General features: G+C 49.0%; 1 protein-coding gene across 3 annotated transcripts in view; it reads left to right on the top strand.

Annotated features, from left to right (window-relative positions):
- The window catches only part of PUSL1 (pseudouridine synthase like 1), a 68,182-nt gene that overhangs the window by 13,246 nt on the left and 36,438 nt on the right, over nt 1-18,498 (top strand). For all 3 annotated transcript variants that reach the window (XM_026660129.2, XM_026660127.2, XM_026660130.2), the window contains exon 3: nt 5,934-6,121. In XM_026660129.2, coding sequence (XP_026515914.1) covers nt 5,934-6,121 — 188 coding nt within the window. The remainder of the gene's footprint in view (nt 1-5,933; nt 6,122-18,498) is intronic.

Below are 18,498 nucleotides of genomic sequence, written 5' to 3'. Positions count from 1 at the left end.
GAGCCCGACGTGCCGCCCCTCTCCTTTGGCCGCCGCAAGCACCTGCTTGCTGGGCTGGGGCCTGGAGCCGGCCCTGGGCTTACCCCAGTGTAACTGAGGGGAAACGTCACTGGGATCAGGAGAGCTGCACCGTTGTCGCCGATAGAATTTGGCCCTGCAGCCAGAGTTTCTGCTATCTCTGTGGGTTCAATACGTCAAGCATCGCAGTTAGGCAGGTATCGTGGCTGGGTGACTTCTGATGTCCGGGATAGAGCTGAGAGACCTCATGTAACAAGCTTACCATGGAGTTTTTCTAACTGCTTCCCCAGCTCAGTGGTTCTCACACTTATTTGACTGGGCCTCCCTTCTTTGTGTCTGTGGTCAGTCAGCCCCTCCCATCCCCAAGTACATAGACTGCCACTCTACCCTGAAGGCTTCAGAGCACGAGCCCCAGCCCCAACTTCAGAGCCGTGTCCTGCTAGCCCGTCTCTGAACCCGGGCTGGGAGCGCTTGCTTCCATGGGCTGTGTAGAGCTACCCTCGATGTCTGTTTTAACCTTTAAAGGGCAATTGGACCTGGGTCAGAGAGCTGAAAACCAACTCTTTCTATAGGCTGCAGCACTGCAGGTGATGCCTCTCTGGCTCCTCTTCTGCAGGCAGTGTTCAAACAGGAGCCGAGATTTCCCTGGCTCTGTCCTTCTTCTCTGGATCCTGCTGGACCTACCGGGGATTCCTGTTATTCCCTGTCTCTTCAGGATACTTTAAGGGCCCAGCTCCCACTGAAGTCAGTCCCATTGATTTGAATGGGAGTTGGATTGGGAAATTTGAGAATTTTTCTCACGTTTCCAAGGCACAAGATTGCATTGAATGGTGCAAGGTTCATTGTTGTTTAAAAAAAAAAAAAAAGGATTTACAGGTAGGGTTCCAGAGCTTCCCCCCTTCCCCCAACACACTAGGACTTTATTCCCTCCCTCTGCAAATCTCTCAGCTCAGCCTTGGCTTGTGGCCCTTGTGCCAGAGCTTCTAAGTTGGGACCGAACCCAGTTTCCGTGGAAATAGATGGGACCCTTGCAGTTCGCAGGTGTGTGGACTGAGGGGAGGATGGGCCCCAGAAGAATAATAGCAATAGGGGATGTGGATCCATATCATTCTGGCACTTCATGCGGTTCTAAATGTGGAAACGCTTCGCGAATGACCTGTGAGAAGAACAGCCCAGCTAACTGCAAGCGGTTCTTTTCATGCATCACAGCGTAGGCAGGAATTCAGGGTAAAGTGAAACCCTTGGATGTGGAGCCCAGCTCAAGGAATACTGTTGGCTGGAGAGACTGCACACCAGAAAGTAAAGTCCAATAGAAAGTTGACTGGATCTAGGTAAATGAGGCACCTCCAGCATGTGTCAAGCCATCAAATGGCAGAGCCCTCAGAAATCAACATCTGCTAAAGTGAGGACACTTGGATGCAATGTGGGCTAAGAACCAGCACCTGGGGACTTCTAAGGCCCGATCCTCCTCTCGCTTGCACTGGAGTGATCAGGAGTAAGTCCATTCAAGTCAGCAGAGTTACACTGGTGTGAAAACAGCACAAGTGAGAGGAGACCCTTCAATCCTAGACTCTAGTCCCAGCTGTACCAGCCACTTGCTGGGTGACCTTGGGCAAGTCGCTTAATCCTTCTGCCTCAGTTTCCTCATGTGGAACTCTGAGATAATACCCAGGGGAGGTATTTGGGAGGCTTAATTAATATCAGTAATGCCGGGGTGAGTTCCTCCGATGAAAAGCACTGTGCAGGTCCAAAGTGTTTTTATTTTGTCATCAGGCTTTTCCCTGAAATTACTGAAGAGTAAATAATGCATCTTTTCATAATTCAGTACGAGTGATATTAGCAGATTAGCGTTGTGGGAATCAGGGGGAAACAGACCACCAGCTGCATATAGGCTCAAAAGACATCTGGATGGTCCAATTATGGGACACTCTCATAAGTGAAGGGGTCATTTGTGAGTTGCTTGCAACGGGGGTCAGCAGTTCAGCAATGCTCCGCATTGGGGAGATTAATTAGGACGTGCTTCCACTGAGCTATTAAAAAGGATTCTGGTGCAGGAGTCACTTGTAATATCTATTAAAGACCACGTGGCTGCTGGGCTGGAGGGAAAATAGCTTTTAATAGCTCCGGTTTTGTTGTTGGTTATTCCTTGAATGTTCAGCACATAGATCCTTCAGTTTCCTCTCCAGAGAGTTCTGCATGGGAAGGACGCCTGCTGGATGGAGGCAGCTGTGAAAATAGCTTTTCTTTGTCCCCATCGTCCAGTTGTGTCTCTCTGTGGGTTCATTGTTCCCCATGTGCCAGTCAGTCAGTCAGCCCTGCTTGGATCCTACGGTCCACGCTTCTTTTCCAGTCTATTCTCCAAAAAGAGAGACTTTCTCCCAGGCAGAGGGGTGAGATCCAAACCTCAGCGCATGGCTCTCACTGCAGTACCTTCCAGTGCTGTTCAGACACAGGCTTGAAAGGGGCTGGAGAAGGGATGGGGTGGGTGTGGGGATCCCGCTGAGTCCTGAGCCCAAGCAGACACAAATCCATACCAAGCCAAGCAGGGTGTTTCCCAGGCTCTAGCCCCGTTCCCCAAGGGTGGATCTGCCACGCTTCTCCTATGCCTGACAAAATCTGCTAAACCCAAACACGTCTTCCTGCAAGTTTGCTCTATAAATGCAACCTCAGCTTTACCATAAGTCGCGGAGCCACATGTCAACGTCTGCTAAAGAAAACTGTTTAATTTCTGTCTGCTCCTCTCTGCTAAAGGGTAATAAATAAAGATTTTCAATGTTAATTGTAACCACATGTGAGCTCCAAGAAAAGGACTAGGAAGAGGAAAAGGCTCGGGTGGGGTGTGTTCTGGTTCCCAGGCCTTCCCCCTGCAGTTCAGTTACATTTTTGCGCTCCTCCCCATCCTTTATAATGGTACGTTTCTAAGAGTCCAGAATCCTCTCTGCTAAAATAGCAGGAGCCTGGAAGGTATTTCCGAGTGAGCGGTTAAAACTTTATTGACTCTCGGTACCAAATTGAAATCTAATAAAGATCACTGCTTGGTTTCCTTGGGGGGGGAGTGAGAGCCAATGCTAGCCATTAATCTGGGTTTCTCCTTTATTTCTTTTTCAGCCCATCTTTCTGATCTCTCTCCATCCCCCTCCGTCCTCCCCACTCTGGCTAACTGCCTTAGTCTCTCCCTAGGGGCCGGTGAACATGAGGCTGAAAGGTGTGCTTGCACAATGAGATCGCGAACATGCTTTGAAAACTTGAGTGTAGACGGGACAAGTTGTATTTTAAAATGTGTAAAGTCAGTCCTGGTGAACCCTAGGCTCCTACCCACTCACGTGTTAAAATAAAACCTGCCCTGTCTTCACTAGGGTTTTTAAGAAGACGTAATTCATCCTAGCTCGTGCACGCAGACACGCCTAATTAGCTGCATAGAGTCTCTTAGAGGACACCACATTAATGACTCATTTATCGGGGGTTTTCTTTACTTTCCCAGTAGGGGGGCAGTAAAGATATCGCACTTGTTTGTTTTTTTCCAGCCCTTTGTTATGGGGCAAAGGAGGAAGGGGGGGAAACAGCTGTTGGGGAGGAGAGTGGTGGGGAATGGGAACTGAAATCCCTTTCAAAAGGTGTTTAATTCCCTGTAGAAGCTGTGCTGTGGTGCAGAACCTTGCAGATATTAAAGTACTTCCGCTACCCTTGGTTTAAAAATGGTGATTTTTAGTATTATTGGGTGTAATTTTTAACTGTCCCGTCCCGTCGTCCCCCCTTCCCTCTCCCCCCCCCATCTCACTTCACAGCTGCGGTGTGATTCAAGGGCGGTATGGTGGCACTAGTAAAACACAGTCCCCTCGCTCTATAAATAATATATTGCCCGTAGTCATTTTAATTTTAGTCTTGCTGTGACTAACGTCCCAGTCGTGTTAGCAGGACATCGCGTCAATGCTAAGATGACTCTCACTAGGAAAGAGAGGCAGTATTTTTAAACAGGAGCAGCCCAATTCTGTGTCATAGTAACATACGTGACCAATGAATAGAAGGGTGTGGCTTGAGTCCGTATGGTTTATCCCGTCACTCATATCCCTGCGTGTATGTCCTTGCATCAGCTCCAATGCTACATGTGCGTATTAATGGGGAAGTGCCTTGATCCTTGGGCGATAGCATTTATTCCTGAGACTAATGAAATGCACGAGCTAGGTGCTGTGTTACTGTTCGTCTGATCTGCTAGCCCCTCCTCTGATCTTAATAATTGATGGAAGCCTATTGCTCCCTTTATGGGTGGGAGGAATCTTTGGCTTGAGATACTTTATTCAGCTGGGGTCTGCTCTGAAAATGAAAGGGTGAACCCTGCACCTGTTAAAGTCTGGTGTCAAAACTGCAGGGGTGCTGGATCGGTCCCTAGGTGCTGCTGATGTGTCTCTTGAGTGAATGGCTTCCATGTTCTTTTAGGGGTGTGTGCATAGAGTCAGGCTAAGATCAATAGCATTGTAAGGAAGCCTCTGGTCTGCGGACCGCTGATGGTCCACAGACTATGTCTAAGATTTCCAAAGGGGTCTGCACCTCCATTCGAAATGTTTTAGGGGTCCGCAAATGAGAACAGGCGGTAAATCACTGTAAATGCAGTTACTCACCAGTCACAGGATAAGCTGCTGGGTTGCACGTAAACGCTGGGTGCATCGACTAAATGTCATGTCTAAGCTGTGACTTAAAATGCAAACGGTTGTCTTGCCTCAGTTTGTAAGGGTCACCGAGAAGGGGACTGGATTTGCCCACCTGACCTGCCACTCTGCTAAATGCCATCTCTGCTCAGTCAATCCATTTGGCACTGTGGGAAGAGTGACCAGGGCTAGGGAAAATCTGAGACAGCCATATCTTGGTGGAAAACTGGATTTAGAATCTGGGTCACCCTAAAGGGGAAGTCACCTTAGAATCATAGAATATTAGGGTTGGAAGAGACCTCAGGAGGTCATCTAGTCCAATCCCCTGCTCAAAGCAGGACCAACCTTTACAAAACAACCAGCCAACCTCCTCTTCAATCTTCTGTTCTGGCTAGGTTTTTATACCATCCTCGTCGCCACAGTGTCTGGGCACCTTCCAGTCATTCATTAAGCATTGTGACTAACATCTGTTGTATGTGATTCCTTCTTCCCTGATGACAATTGTATGAAAAGCAACGGCCTACATCTACAGCGGTGACTAGGGATTTTGAGTGCCTCCATCTTTGGGTGTCCAGCCTAAGGTGTCTTTTAAAGGGGCCTGATTCTCAGAGGGCAAATGCGCCGTACTGTGTGAAAATCAGGCCCCTTTAAAGTGTCTGAAACTGGGCCCCCAAAATCACCCCGTCGTGTTTGAAATTTGGGTTTTGTTTTGTTGTTGGCCTCAAAGAAACGAAAGCACCCACTGGTCTGCTTTCTGCAAGGGGCTGAGGCCTCTGAATTGGACTCCTGTTGATGTCCTTGAAAGCTGATGGACCCCAGCCCCTTGCAGAATGGATCCTTTGATGACAACCGGGAAAACATTATTAAATATTTGCCAGTGACAGAGCTGGCTGGTTTTGTTTTCTGCTCAAACGATCGGAGGCCAGTACTTAGCACTGAGTCATGGTGAATGTGTAGAGGGCTTGGAGTGGGGAGTTCTCTTTTCCCTGGTGTGTAACTGTATAAAAGAAGTTTCAAAGGAAGAAGCAGATGAACAGATGCAGGAAGTTCCATTTGCTGCACGTGCTCGCGTTAAATGTGTATGATTGATGCTCTACCAGAGCAAAGGTCAGATCACTTCAGTGGGACCAGGCCTATAAACATGCCTCGCTTCTGCTCCCGTTGATTGCCGTGGTGCAGGAGAGGGCACGTGGGAGAGCCGAAGAACACGGCGTTGTGTCCTAATGCCTCCTTGCGAATCCCTTGCTCACTGTCCCTTCTGTTGGATTGCAGCGGGCGGCACAGAATCTCAGACCCGTCACTCCCATCAAGTTCTACGTCTCCAGCCGAACGGACACCGGCGTCCATGCCCTCTGCAACTCCGCTCACCTCGACGTCCAGAGAGCCGTCAGGAAGCCGCCTTTCTCTGAAAGCGTTATTGTCTCCGCCCTCAATTACCACTTGAAGCCCGAACCAATCCGGTGAGTTTGGTGGAGGGACAAAATCTTTCTCTGCGATTGCTGGCGAAGGTGCGATGAGCTCCCCCGTGTTTATCCACAGAATGGGTCTGGCTGTCTTAAACATCTCTGCAAGCTCCCCACCCACGTCCACACACATAGACAGACACACACACACAGTCTCCCCTGTCCCACCAGTACCGTTTGGCAGTCGGGCAGTCTCGTATCACAATAATGGTACTTTGTGGAGAACCCTCTAAGGGTTGAAATGAGGGGATCCAGCTCCTGTAGTTGCTACATTCAGGGCATGGTCAACCAATGATGATGCTATGACTGTAACTTCACAGAAAGCTGCAGATTGCTCATGTAGTCGAATTTAGCTCTTCATAAAAGCAAGTTCTCATAAAATCACAAAATCAGCTTAGTTTGGACAAAACCCAGGTCGAAACACCTGCTCCCACAGACCTTGCTGCTGGGAAAAATATGATAATTAAACCAAAAGCTTTTGTCGGGAAGTTGCATTTGTTATATAAGCAATTCATAAGCTATATTGTATGTATATTTTCTGTGTTTCTAAAGTATTGGGTGAATTTAATGTTCTTTTGTTTCCTTCCTAAACTGTTGTGTGCTGTTACTGTGAGCTGTTAATAGTGCTATATTCCTCCTCCGAGGTGGATGCATTTCAGTGATTATTGAGTGAACTCTAAGAGTGATGTTTACATCTATCTTTTTTATTGTTTTGAATGCTTTGTGAAAAACAACCAAAAAACCCCTCCCAAATTGTGACAAATAGTCCTGTGGCACCTTATAGACTAACAGACGTATTGGAGCATAAGCTTTCATGACGAAGTGGGTATTCACCCACGAAAGCTTATGCTCCAATACGTCTGTTAGTCTATAAGGTGCCATAGGACTCTCTGTCACTTTCTCCCAAATTGGGGCACCAACATGCTGTTTGCAAACCATCACTTTGCTTGTATGCTCTAGCTCTATGCCATACCCACTATCTGTCTTGTCTATTTCTACTGTAAACTCTTTGGGGGCTGGGATGATCTCTTTGTTAGTACAGCACCTAGCACCATGCGGTCCCCATCTCGCCTGGTCCATAGGCGCTACCGTAAATAATAATCTACATAAGTGCTTTACAATCCAAATTGGCATTAAGGAAAGCAGGTAGTTGGGTCAGTGCCTGAGACCTGAATCCTTGATGTCAGATGCCCATTCATGGTGCTTACGTGGCCTGCTCCATCACATGTCGCCACAACCCGCCTGCTGTCTGGTGGCGTGAAATTAAACAAAGGGACGCTTACGGAGGCAAATACTCTCCTGCCAGAGCCAACGGGCTCAGGACAAAAAACAAATCCCCAACGCACCCTGTGAAAGGATTGTTGTTAAGCATAGCAACATTATTGTAAAGCGCCTCTCCCCCTCCCCCCCCCCAGCACCCCTGTTTGCTTTAAATCCTAATCTCCTCTTTGTATAGCAGGGCCCAACCCAAATGCCGACACAGCAAGGCCTGGGATTTGGGGGCTGACATCACAGTTGCATCTGATCTCAGCATTGCAGGATAGAAAATCCAGTCGTCCGGCATTGGGGGACTGCGCCAACCTTGGCTGTAAATTGTGCCGGCTCTGAGAGATTTTTGCGTGGGTGGTCGTTTGTTGAGGGTTTATTTTATTTTTATTTTTTTAATGCCACTTTGATTTCTCCCCTCCATGTGGGAGAATCCCCAAATCAGGGTATGAAATACCACGCAGGGTCATGTCCTTTTGTGAGGGTGCTGAGCCAGCCTTAATAGCAATACACACAGCAAGGTCACCCCTAAAGCACAGGACACCCACAGCCTAGCCCATTTCTGCAGCACCCCAAAGAGGCAGCCATTTTTATCACAGCGGGGGTGAACAGTGAGACAGATTAGGAAGCTTGGTTTAAAGGTCCCGATCCCCCAAAGCTCTCTCAGGCTTTAACTGGTGTGGTGGGTGCTCAGCAACTCTGAAAATTAGGCCCATTGTCAAAGATGTTTAGGCGCTAAAGATGCGGCTAGACGTCTGGTGGGTTTTGAGAAGCACCAAAGCCAGTTCAGTGCCGAACGCCCATTGGTTTCAGTGGGAATTAACCCCGAATATGCTTAGGCTCTTTGTGACTTGCTCGGGTCCATGCACTGAGTCAGGATCCAGAGTGAGGCCGAGCTGCTGGTCCCCGTTCATGTTCCATGAGACCCCTCGGTGTGTGGACAGGCGGAACAAGGTGGAGGGTTCGCTGAGTGGCCGGGACCCCAGAGTTCTGTCTCTGCTCTTGTTCTCTTTGGCACAATCTCCAGGGCGTTCTCCATGGCAGCGTTTGGGACAGCACGCAGTGCACGGCTTTGCCATTAGTGACGCCCAGGACAGGCGTGGTGACAGCCCTGGATGACAGGGGTCAGCGTGGGAGACCTTCCCGCTGTGCCTCCTGGTTGGGAGCTGTCCTCCACTCTCCTAAATTCAGCCATGGTGATCACGTGTGAATCCACGCTGGCTGCCATGGTGGCCAGGGTCCTACCCACGCACAGTGAAAGCTTTCCCAGGGTCTGGACCCGAGTGTCTGCAGCTCTCGGGGCAACCCTCTTGGAATTCAGGTGCTCGGCACCTCTCAGGATCAATCCCGGCTCTGGCTTATTGCACCGTTTCCGGAGCCGGGTGACCAGGCTACTTTGCATTTAAATACAGTGGGGCCTTTTGTCTGAAGGCTCTCGACTGAGTGAATAAATGAAGCAGCATCTGCAGCAGCTGTCTCGGCGCCAGCTGTGCACTCTTATGTCTGAACAAGTGCCATGGTATCTGTATGGGAACGATTAAGTCCAGTCCTCGGAATTTGGGTTCCGCGGACAGAGGAGATGCAGAGGGAGAAGGTGTTGTAAGAGCCTTGTTATTAAAGGGACAATCCACTTCAATTATTATTTTTAATTGACTAATTTCCTGAGGGATTCCTGCTCCCTTACTGATGTTTAGAAGGGTCTTTAGGGCAGGCTAAGGAGCGATCTCATTGAACATACGCCTGCTCCCACCTCCCTGGCCATGCATCTTCCTTTTGCCTCTTCAGAGTTCGCTTTGCTGCTGCTGTTCTTTGGAGATGCCCTCTCATGATGCCTGGGAAAGGGAGTTCACCCACCAAGGTGCATGCGAATAATGTCTCGGTGCTGGGGCTTGGGACAGGGAGCCCGACTGGTCCCCGGGAAGGAGTGAAGCTGGCAATAAAATGCTGGCAAATGCAGAGTAAACAAACTGGCCAAAAGAGAGATTTTCTGATCTCATTTGTTTAGCGTAATCTAAGGTGTAAATATTTAGGTAAAAGTTTTTCAGAGGGGATTGTGATTTTTGTTTCAAGTTGATGTCTCTTGAAGTGCAAAAAAATTAGTTTATTAGTTTGCAAAGTCCATTAAGTTCCCTCAAAGCAAATGCTTCTGTGATGATGATTTAAAAAAAAAAAAAAAAATTCAGTGCCACCATCTCACCATTCAGAGGCAACCCTACAATAACAAACCAGGTTGTGCAGCCCAGCACTCAGCGGCAACCCTACAATAATAAACCAGTGTTGACAAATGTAAGCCACCACGTCCGGATACCCCTCTTAAAATACAGGAAAGAATCCTGGTGGTGGTGGTTTTGAGGTTTGGGTTGAACTTGAGTTCATTGACGGTTACGGTGCAAAGTAATAAGGAGCAATAAGATCAGGTTTGACTTCCACCCGCCTGGCCCCTGTATAGGTCTCAGCTGTACTGCAAACAGCAAATGCATCATTGTAATTTCACTTGTTTATGCCCTCAGCCAGATGGCTGTGGTTACCATGTGGCCTTTGAATGCCTAGTCAGAGGCCAGCGCATGAAGCCAGTATTTCACAAGCCAGCTGATGTTACGTGTTTAACATCTGTGGGGAACTGTCCCTCGATAGCTTTCACCTTGTACAACACATATAGAAAATGGCCTACGCAGCTGTATTGAGCGCTAGGAGAGGGTTTGTTTTCAGATGACTCTTTGGTTAAAAAAGGCGATAAAATAGAATTTGGTCTTATATTTTCAGTCTCAGAACTTAACACAGTTTGGAAGTCAAAGAACTTCTGATCACCCTGACAGTAGGAAGGAACAGGGTATAAATGTGGAGGCCCCATATTTGATTTCTTGCTTATGTGGTCTAGTGGTTGGAGCAGTGGTTTGGAAGTCAGAACTCAGATACGAAGGCCAGAAGGGACCATTAGACCATTTAGTCTGACCTCCTGTATATCACAGAATTTCATCTACTTCGTCCTGTGTTGAACCCAATAATTTGTGCATCCTATTCCTGGCTCTGCCACTGACTCATTGTGACTTGAGCAAGTCACTTAACTTCCCCGTGCCTCCATTTCCCCTTGTCAAATTATTCCTGTTGGCTTCATTGGGGGTGGTTTTAGGCTTCATTAATGTTTGCTTGGTGCTCCGGAATTGCAAAGTGTTCTTTTCTGAATTTATTTGCAAAATTCCATGCAATTTTTCTTTCTAGCAAAACAAATGTGGTGTTGGCAGTTGTCCAGTTCTAACTCAGTAAGTGCATGCATCATGGTGGGTGGGTGAGGGACTGAATTCAATAAGGAAATAGCCTGTAGTGATGTGTTCCCCCTGTGACTCTAACTAGCGAATTGGGGGGTTGGAGGTAAAGGTTTTAAAATCATGGTATGTAAATTGACAATGTCCTTGTGATTATAGTCTGGTTTGATGGCTAATCATTATTGGGGGGAAAGGACATGTAAGAAGAGCATTTTGCTTTAGTGACGAATGAGATAAACATCGAGAAGTGGAGCTGGGGACCAAAAAATGCTTCTGGTGTATATATGTGGCTGTGTTGGAGGTCGATGACAATTCTTTGCATGCATCAGAGGGTGAAATTTGGCCTCACATGTGCTATAAATAAGAGCTCTGGGAGTGATGAGATGTAGGATGCCAATATGTTAATTGAATTGGGAGGCATGGAGTTTCCGAGAACATCTCCAGCTGTTGCATGAAGGCAGCAGGGTGAAAGAATTGGTTTTCAGTCCAGCAGGCTGCCAGAAGTTATGCTACCATAACCACCACTATTAACCAAAGGAAACCCAGAGGCTCTCACAGAATTTTACCGTGGTACTTCACGCTTCTGTAACACCTTGAGATCTGAGGATCTGAATACCCTTTCCACAACATCTCTGTGGGGGAGGAAGGGGATGTATAGGTATTACTTCACCACAGTGGAAATGCATCCACCTCTGGGTTGGAACATTGTGTTTAACAGCACGACACTATGGGGTAGGAAGTAAAGAACACAATACCTCTGTGAAACTGTAGCGAGGATTTAGGGAAGCAGAATGTAATTCCTTGAGATGGAGTTTGGCCAGAATACCATTTATTTTTTTTTAAGTACTATGACATTTTTAATGACCGTGAGTGGTTAGGATTTCAGTCTCCTCTGAATGATATGGCACAGTGACCCCTATGGCCATGCTGGGGTATTGGTTCAGTACTGAGGGAAGAATGACACCATTCAGAACAACCATTTATCCAATGTCTAACGCACATTAAGAAAGTGTGGGCCTTTGTCTCCCTCTAGTGGCTGGTCTGCTGAAGGGGATAACAGCCTACTGCAGTTGCAAGCTAGTGGAGTAATTCCTTTAGCTCAAGCAGTAGGGGGCAACGCTTCTAGCACTGGACGTTTAAGGTTCAAACCCTGTTCCAGGCCTAAGGGACAGATCTTCCATTTCTACTACAAGGCCTTTGAAAGCCAGATAGCAATCTCCCTGTCAAAACTTTTTATGAGGCAAACTCTACTTCATACTCCATACCTCTCAAACTGTGGATTTATTTTCCTCCCGATGGGTTTACGGATGCTGTGGGAATAAACGTGATGAACCTGTCTCTAGATTTCTGTGCTGGGCGTTGGATGGAGCGGGGAGGCTGGTCTTGATGATCGTGATGAAAGCTCAGAGTTTTATTCCTTGCAACCCATAAAGAAACTCGTGGTCTTGTGTGCTGAGATTGGCATTAGACAGAAGATCCCGGCTAGAGAGCATCCCGTGAAAAGTTGGCAGTCGTATCCCAAGGAAGGGATAAGCTTTTCTCTTTCTGCCTAGCCTGTTGGTCTGGTACGGTTGTAATGACTGACCCATGGGATGGGGAATCTCACTTTATCTGGTCTTTAACTAGAGAGAGTGTCGCTCTGATCGGTTAGAGGGTTCGGGTTTAGAGGAGCTCGGGTTGGTGCTGCTTCCTCCTACTTCCCCTGGCTGTACTTTCCAAAACCGTCCATCTGCTTCATATTAAGGAATTGGTGACGGGCATGAGCCGGAGCGGACTCAGCAACCGCCACTCTCCCTCTGTAAATATTACTCTGCTGAAAAAAATTCCCTCCTAATGCTGAACAGAAAACTGAGCACTTTCATGTGGTTGAGATCGGGGAAGGGGGTGGGGAGGGACGGTCTTTGTGAGAGCCTATTATTGTCGATAGAGTTTGGAAGGGAAACAAGATTCCATGCTGGCTGGCTGCATTATCAGCAGTAATATTCTCCTGTATAGCTCTCCCATATGCCATGTGGTGGGTCTAATCTCTCATCTGAGCTTTCCCCCTCCACAAAACTGGCTGCAGCAGATGATGCTCCACCAAAACCCACGCTCTAGAGCTGGAGACATGCTCGAGGAATTCCTAACCTATCGCCGAAGAGTTTGAAATCCACCCTCTATCCAAGCGCATTGCTGCATGCTAGAGAATGAGTCAGCGGTTACTCCCCCTGCCGGACTCAACAGTGTGTGTCCTCGCATTGTGTGGTGGGAGTTCTGGAGAGAGCAGGAAACCAATCTGGGGGCTTGTTATTGGGTTGGATGCAGGTATCGCTTGATGACGGTCTTTGGCCTGTGCTGTTCAGGTCAGACTGGTCTTAACATCGGTTTCTTCCCCAGAACGTCCAGTCTGGTGTTTTGTTGCTAAAGAGTCCACACAAAGTTCTGAAGCAAATGAACCACGCTGGGGCGGAGCCTGAGCCTGGCTGCATGGAGCAGCGTAGGAGACCCCATCCCATCTTGCTGCAGGACCCCCAAGCTGCTCCAGCCGAGCAGCAGCAGTCAGGCCTAAGTAGGGAGTGGGTAGCTAAGTACTCATCGCAATGATGAACCAGCATAGGCCAATTTTCTGCCCCCCTCCTCCTCTAACTCTCGTGTGTGCCTGCCCACAGTCTCGGCTGACCCTTGCACCGGAGTGCACCAGTCTTGTGCACCCCCTGTGCAAAAACTCGGAGGATCTAAGGGCATTATCGTGTTTGTTCTGTGGCTCCTATCCCTATGGCAGTGGTACCTTGCGCATTATCTGCTTTAAAGGGATTTTACATGCCTAATGATCCTGTTATTCCCCCAAAGCTCATCTGGTTGCAGTCCCTTAGCAACTGCCGCATCTCGACTCAGTCTTGCGTTACTTTAGGGCTGCAAAGCACAATTTGAAGGCTCTCGCCCACGCAGATCCAGTATGCATCACATAGATGGAGAAGATCTGTTAAAGACATCTCGTCTCCCCAGCCACTGTAGGATGGCTCCCCGCCGTATATTTGCTGGCGTTTTGTCAGAGTGATGGAATGATGGCAGGAAAATTGACTTGTATTCCTTTGTTTCTGGTTTCAGTTCCATATTTGCTTATTATTTGCTTCCAGATTAATGACAGACCTAGCAAAATAAACATTAGTGTCAGATGAAAGCGAAGGAAGCCAAGTATTTGGTGGTCGCAGGACCTGCTAATAAAATATTGCTTCCAGACAGATTCTGTTGGGATCTTTAAGAATCGCTTTCGCTTCCTCCGTATCCCCAGTGGAAGGTAGTACTGTACCTCTCTGAATCGGAGCGCAGGAGAACACAGCCAAGGGTTTCACAGTAACGAGTGATTTTTGTACCATCCACTTGAGATGGGGTAAAGGGGCCTGGTCTTCAGACAGCGCTGAGCACCTGCCCTTTGAAAATCAGGTCCTTTTATGGCATCTCAAGTGGGCCCCCCACAAACTGAGATGCTACGGATCACCAATTACGCTTGAAAAACTAGGCCAGTGGATTTGGCCTCCCCCTTCCCCCCACGTGGGAGGAGCATCCCATAAACATCTGCCAACGCTTCTCTTCATCACTTTCAGAACTCTTCTCTGCCTGGGTGCCTTCAAACAACTTGACAATGGTTAGGCTGCTGGAGTGCAGAAACCACAGCCCAATAATGCCTCATTGTTTCCTTGTGCTCCCCCCTCTGTTGACTCACTGGGGCAGAGACTGTCCTTTTGTTCTGTGTTTGTACAGCACCTAGCACAATGGGGTGGTTTTCTGTGGTGCTACGGTAATCCAGATAAATAGTCATCATTCAGTTCCTGTCAGTAGGTGGCGTTCTCTTACCATGCAGTTTTAGCCTGAAACGATCATGACTAAGCGCTGTATCCGGCAAACATCGCCAGGCACTGGGCCCTTTGCTGATCCTGCGCTGACAACCTCCTGCATAGAGTCCCTTCACCAGGGCTCCCAAGCGAGTGTATAGTTCCATTTGCAGGGTCAGAGACATAAGCAATAACGGTGGGGTGTTGCATATCAGTCACAAGTTTGCTCTGTGCATCGTAGACCGCACGTATCAGGCAGGTTTCTGAGAAGGGCTCACTTGAAACGTTCGGAAATTTTGGGGAAAAAACAAATTCATCTTCCTCCCCCTCTTCCCCTCCCCCCCCTTCAAACCAGCTCTAGTCCCAGTCTGAAAGACAGAGTTGGTAGAGAGGAGACAACACGCTGCTGGAAGGATGGGAGGGGTGGAAAGGAGATGGGTTACAGGTCTATGATTTTGTGGTTACAAGATGTACACGTGTTTTGATGGTTCCCATCTTTTATGTCGCTGAAGAAATCCCAGCCGAGGTAACCAAGGGACCTAAATTCCTTTGGAAATCTTGACTTTGTCAGTGCCTAGCATGATTTTTGCAGGCCGTGCTGCTGAAATGGGCTCTTAGGAGTGACTGAAATGAAGCAAGGAAGGAGGCCTAGAGGACTACATTGTGGAAAGACGGTCCCAGCTATAAAAGGACTGTAGCACTCATTACGCTGAGTGTGCGAGGCGGGAAATAATGTGTACACAGAAGAATCATGTGAGCATAAATATATTTCTTCTCTGAAAGAGCTGCTCTATTGGAGTGCATACAAGGGTGATTATTTCCTAATAAGCATATGAGCATTGACAAGGAAAGCTCCAGGGGAACCGCATACTTGCAGAGTGTGTGTGGGGGGGGGGGGGGGGGAATAAATGGAACATTTAATTATGGTACTGGGGTCAGATGAGGCTTGTTACTGGAAAACTGCATTGAGTCCTGCAGCTCTGCTATCCTTCCCCCTTCCTGATCCACTCCATAGCGATCGGGGAGAGGATCTGCGGGCACTCCAGCTGGCAAAAATCCCTAGGGCACAAGAAAAATATTTGTAAATAAGTTTGTTGCTCAAACATTTGCTCTTGATGGGCACCGGGTTTTTTAATGGCCGTTGATCTCATTGCTCCTCAGATGCCAGGTTCAGAGCACCCCATACTTAATGCAAAGGGTGCCTGGCACAGCGAGGACCCCTGCATTCCGCAGAGGGGCAGCCCACCTTCGATAGAGTCACACCTGCCAGAAGAGGGTAATGACCTCGGCCTCTTCCAAAAGCCTGTGGGGCAACATAGTTCAGCCTGTCCCTGCAGGATAACAAATCTGTGCTCTGCTGGACCAAGACGGGGAATTGAGGTCCAAGGCGAAGGATCCTTTGCGGGAAACACTCTGATATCACCTCTTGCCTCCAGTGTCTTAAATAGATTGAAAGAAGTGGGGGAGCTAACAGGGGCGTGGGAACTGCTCCCCAAAGCCAGAGAGAGTAGGAGGAGCTGTATCCCTGCTTCCCCCCGCTATAATCTGTGGCCCCCCTCTGTTTTAAACCAAGGTGGCCCCATCTGATGGTCGCCATGGCAGCTTCTCACAGAGGCAGGCAGTTGTTCCTCTACCTGGATTAAAATAGAAAACAAGGGAGCGTAGGAAACTGGCAAGTTCCTCCCCGGTGTAACGGCTCTGAAGTCCATGGAGATGCGCTGGGGACAACTTTGTCCGAGCGCCCTTCTGGGCCTGGTTCTGCCACTGCCTTGCTGGGTGCAACTTCCTCTCAGTACACAAGATGCCCTTCCTCTCAGTTCACAAGAGCTTGTGATTTCCTGGAGGTCTCTTAAATGCAGTCCACGTGCTCGTCTTCCTGGCTGCAGAATCAGTCGAAGAGGCAGCAACGTGCTCTCTGCATTTCCACCCGACTGCGGCAAAGTCGTGTCTGTCTTTGGGGGGGCGGGGGAGTGACCTAGTTTCCTGCTGTCTCCATCTGCTGCAATGAGCTGAGTAACAGCCTTTGGAAAGAGCTAGTGAGGAGTGTGCTCCTTGGGTATCCAGGTGGGCCATGACTGGAAGGACCTTCCTCCTCAGGGCCCCGATTCAGGAAGGCGCTCGAGCTCAGGCCTGACTGTAAGCATGGGAGTGAACTCGTTACAGCCCCCAGGGAAATGCTGTTTACCCCTTCACATAACACACGAACCGGGGTCACCCAATGAAATTAGTAGGCAGCAGGTTTAAAACAAAAGGAAGTATTTCTTCCTCACAGTGCGGTCAACCTGTGGAACTCCTTGCCAGGGGATACTGTGAAGGCCAAAAGTAAAACTGGACTCATAAAAGAACTAGATAAGTTCATGGAGCATAGGTCCATCAATGACTATTAGCCAAGATGGTCAGGGATGCAACCTCATGCTCTGGGTCTCCCTAAACCTTTGAGCCCCAGTCTACACTACAGAGTTAGGTTGATGTAAGGCAGCTTACGTTGACCTAACTGTGGAGGTGTCTATGCTACAATACTCCTCCCGGCGCTTTAACTCGCTCGCTACGCTGACCTAACAAAATCACCTCAGTGAGAGGCGTAGCGCTTAGGGCGACGTAGTTAAGGTGACAGTGTCGGTGTAGACACTGCGTTGCTCACGTCGCCCTAAGTGGCCTCCAGGAGGTGTCCCATTGTGACTGCTCTGGTAACCGTTTTGAACTCCGCTGCCCTGCAGCCAGGTACGCAGGTGTATGCCCCTCCCCGTTTAACGCCCTGGGAACTTTTGAAATGGCTCTTCCCGTTTGCTCGGTTTGGAGAGCTAACATAACACCTGCCCAGCTGACCATGCCGGCTCAAGCGCGCTCCTGCCTGGAGTACACCAGAGGAGGTGGATCTCCTGGGTCTGTGTGGAGGGGAAGCTGTGCAGTCACAACTCTGCTCTAGTTGTAGGAAGTTCGACATCTACAGCCAGATCGCTCGGGGCGAGGAGGAGGAGGGCTACACCAGGGACGCACAGCTGTGCTGCGTAAAAATCAAGGAGCTGAGGCAGGCGTACCAGATGGCCAGGGAGGCGAATAGTTGCTCTGGTGCGGAGTCGCAGACGTGCCACTTCTACAAGGAGCTGCACGCCATCCTCGGCAGCAACCCCACCTGCACAGTCCAGAGCCCCGTGGATACTCTTGGGGGTGGGTGGGAGGGGGCCTAGAGTCACTGGCCCACCGGAATGAACTCTAAGGACGACTTGCTGGATGAAGAAGTGGAGGCGGAGGTGGATGGGGGACAGGTGACCGGGAGTTCCGGTGGCGTGAGGAGCCAGGATCTCTTTTTGACTCCGGAGCAGTCTAGCTCTGGTGAGCCTGATGCAGGGAAGGGAAGCTCTGGTAAGTACTCCATTTGCTTCAATATCACAGGGACACATCTGCTCATGTACTGCTTTTTTAATCAGGCTAGAGGAGGTCGTGAAATAACCAACACAGGGCCAGTTGCTATCTGCTTCTCATTCCCCTATACAGCTAGGCAGAGGGGGCCCTGTGGAACAGTTGGTTTATGCACACTGGGATGTCACGTGAATCCTCCATAGAGATCGTTAGCAAATTTTCCTGGAGGTAAATCTGCAATCCTCTGCCCAAGGTTTCTTGGGAGGGCTGCCTTGTTTCTTTCCCCTGGTAGGACACTTTACCACGGCACTCAGCAATTACTTCAGCAGGCACCATTGCAGCATTCAGGCTAGCAACATGTAGACCCAGTCTGCAGCCAGATGCGTGCAGGAGCTGCTCTCTTGCAGCCTCAGTTACCCTCAGGAGTGAGATCAGCTACAATCACCACTGCCTTTGGAAAACAGTACCAGTATTCAGAACAACAGCCCTATGCGCTTGTACTGATACCCCAGTGCCACCCGACCACCACCCCTCCCGGGGCTGCCATCCTGCTCTCTGACTCAGAAGGGAAAGTGAGAAAGTTGTGATTGTAACTGGTTTGGATCAAGGGGTGTAAGTGCACTGAAAATAGGACCTCTGTCCATTGTTTCTTTAGCAACTGCAGATGTGGCCT

The sequence above is a fragment of the Terrapene carolina genome, unplaced genomic scaffold (genome assembly GCF_002925995.2).
Source record: "Terrapene carolina triunguis isolate 2854851 unplaced genomic scaffold, T_m_triunguis-2.0 Scaffold714, whole genome shotgun sequence".
In the NCBI taxonomy this organism is placed as follows: Eukaryota; Metazoa; Chordata; order Testudines; family Emydidae; genus Terrapene; species Terrapene triunguis.
Note: the sequence above shows the minus strand (reverse complement) of the source record. Positions and strands in the feature narration are given on the sequence as shown.